Source organism: Lucilia sericata, unplaced genomic scaffold, assembly GCF_015586225.1.
Source record: "Lucilia sericata isolate MDLA Ls3-8-SP2 unplaced genomic scaffold, ASM1558622v1 Contig001448F_arrow, whole genome shotgun sequence".
Classification (NCBI taxonomy): domain Eukaryota; kingdom Metazoa; phylum Arthropoda; class Insecta; order Diptera; family Calliphoridae; genus Lucilia; species Lucilia sericata.
The window spans coordinates 83382-85456 of NW_023995378.1; the positions used below are offsets into that span (position 1 = coordinate 83382).

The 2075-nt window shown below is 33.1% G+C and overlaps 1 protein-coding gene across 1 annotated transcript; it reads right to left on the bottom strand.

Annotated features, from left to right (window-relative positions):
• Positions 1 to 1544, bottom strand: LOC119611429 (odorant receptor 30a-like). Its single transcript, XM_037967001.1, has 6 exons — positions 1120 to 1544; positions 914 to 1052; positions 587 to 851; positions 428 to 527; positions 159 to 368; positions 1 to 102 (listed from the first exon to the last, which is right to left on the bottom strand). The coding sequence occupies exons 1-6, from the start codon at positions 1423 to 1425 to the stop codon at positions 1 to 3; spliced, it is 1122 nt and encodes a 373-aa protein (XP_037822929.1). The 5' UTR covers positions 1426 to 1544.
• Positions 1545 to 2075: the final 531 nt, after the last annotated feature.

The following is a 2075-nucleotide window of genomic DNA, read 5'->3' on the forward strand; positions in this document are numbered from 1 at the left end:
TTAACCATAAACTCTTTTCAATAAAGTGAAATACGAATAGGTGGCATTCAACAAAGATTGCAATAATTCCAAATTCATGGGATATACTTTGCCCACCAAAATCTACAATATAAAAGTTTTTAGGCAATTAATGGAAATTTCTGTAGAACACAACTTACCGCACAGGGTTTTTGAGCTCTTAAAATCATAAGTTTTAAAATTTTTTGAGTGCCCACATCAAAATCAAACCAATTGCACTCATAAGCTGCAATGGCCACCAATAAACTTTGATCGTATAGCTCATTGGCAAAATAATATAAAACCACACTTTGGGAAAATATCATAAACATATAGATACTGATAATGACCATTTGGGCTACAGTTTCAGCCTGGAAGTTGGTTAAAAAAATAATGATAATTAAATTTGATTCATTTAACGATTACTTACTATAACTAAGGAGAACAACATGGCACACAGCATGGCTCCAAATGCTAAAAATTCAATCATATAAGTATGTGTGGTTAAGTTATTCATGGTCTCAACAAATCTGAAAAATATATAAAGTTCGTTTAAATTTTTAAAATGAATTGCCCGCACAGCTTTTACTTGATTAATTCCAATTGATATTTCAGACACCATACGATTACTTCTCGAGCCTTTTCATTACTGACATTTCTTAAATTGGTTAGTTTATGTTGCAAAACTTTGCACATCAGAATACCAAAGAGTATAAAAGCCACTATAAGATTTGTAAATGGAATATACATACAACAGCCCATGGGAGCTAAGATGATTTGTGTTATAAAGAACAATTCATAGAAAGGCCGTTGATATTTATCAATACCGGGAATATAAATGCCATAAGGTAAAGCTAGAAAAGAAAAGGTTAATTTGTAGCTATAATTCTAACAATAAAACTAATCAAACTCTCACCTTTGGTAGTAGCAAATATCGGATATATTAGAAAGCCCATAACCGAGCAGGCACCCATAATTAAATTAATTTTCGCCACCAATATTGAAGTTTTTGTTGTCTCATGAGTTTTTTTGCTTATAAACTTCTCCTCGGATTTCTTAAAATACAATTTTAATTAACATTTTCCACTTAAGTTGTTGAACAGACACACTCATTCTCCTTACCCTTAACTCAATATATAGAACACGCATATTTTCCATAAATTTCTCAAATCCAAAACGATTTATACACAATACCACACCTCTCAGAGTGGAATTAAAAAATAATACCGCTATGTAAGCATTGCGGATTATTGCATCAACCGGTTCGGTGCTGAAGTAAATCTCCATAAATTGTGTTGTGGTCAGTAGAGAGTACGGTATTAAGCTGGCGTATCTGCGCCAATTGTGTTCCAATAGAAATCCCCAAAATTTCATTATACGCAAACTGGAGACGAACATGGGTACTTCTTCAATAGATTTCATATCCATGTTGTTCAATGTTGGTTCTCTCCCTGTGTCTAGTACAGCAGAACAATAGTCGTTATTGAAAAGGGAAATGACTAGAAATTTAAGCAATAACGTTATGGGTTTTTATACTTGTATCAACATTGGAAATCTTTTTAACAAAGAGTTTTCCTGAAAAACCGCAAGGACATATGAAAGGGATACACACTATATTCAAGCGTTTGTGTGTGTTTGTATGTGCATATGTTTATTTCCTGTTTGTTGGGGTTACAAAACTTACTCAACCTTTTTTTACGGTTAATAATTACATACGAGTTTTGTATGCTCAATTTACGCACATCCTTTGTGGTTTTGGTCGTTTTCCTGTTTTTTTGCACAGCAGAACAAACAGCAGAATAATTTCTAACAAGCTGTAATAAATTTTTACAAAATTACATACATACATATTATGTAGTAGAGCCAAAATGTGCATAAAATTACTTAAAATTTCTCAATTAAGTTAAATTTTACAAAAAAAATAATTGTTCGGTTTTACCCCAGCAGTTCGGCTACACAGTCATGAACAAACCACTTAACCTACCACTTAAGTTGGCCCCTAACCACCTGACTACCCAAGTGACTAACCATTTTAACCTGGGCTTGTCCTACGAGGAAGTCAATCGTCACTCTATAGC

Bases quoted from the DNA above. Each gene is read 5' to 3' on its own strand.
- LOC119611429 (XM_037967001.1), bottom strand. From the start codon at position 1,425: ATGGATATGAAATCTATTGAAGAAGTACCCATGTTCGTCTCCAGTTTG. The intron at 1,053-1,119 runs GTAAGGAGAATG...TTGTATTTTAAG, and splicing joins TTCTATATATTGAGTTAAGG to AAATCCGAGGAGAAGTTTAT. The intron at 852-913 runs GTGAGAGTTTGA...TTTCTTTTCTAG, and splicing joins GATATTTGCTACTACCAAAG to CTTTACCTTATGGCATTTAT.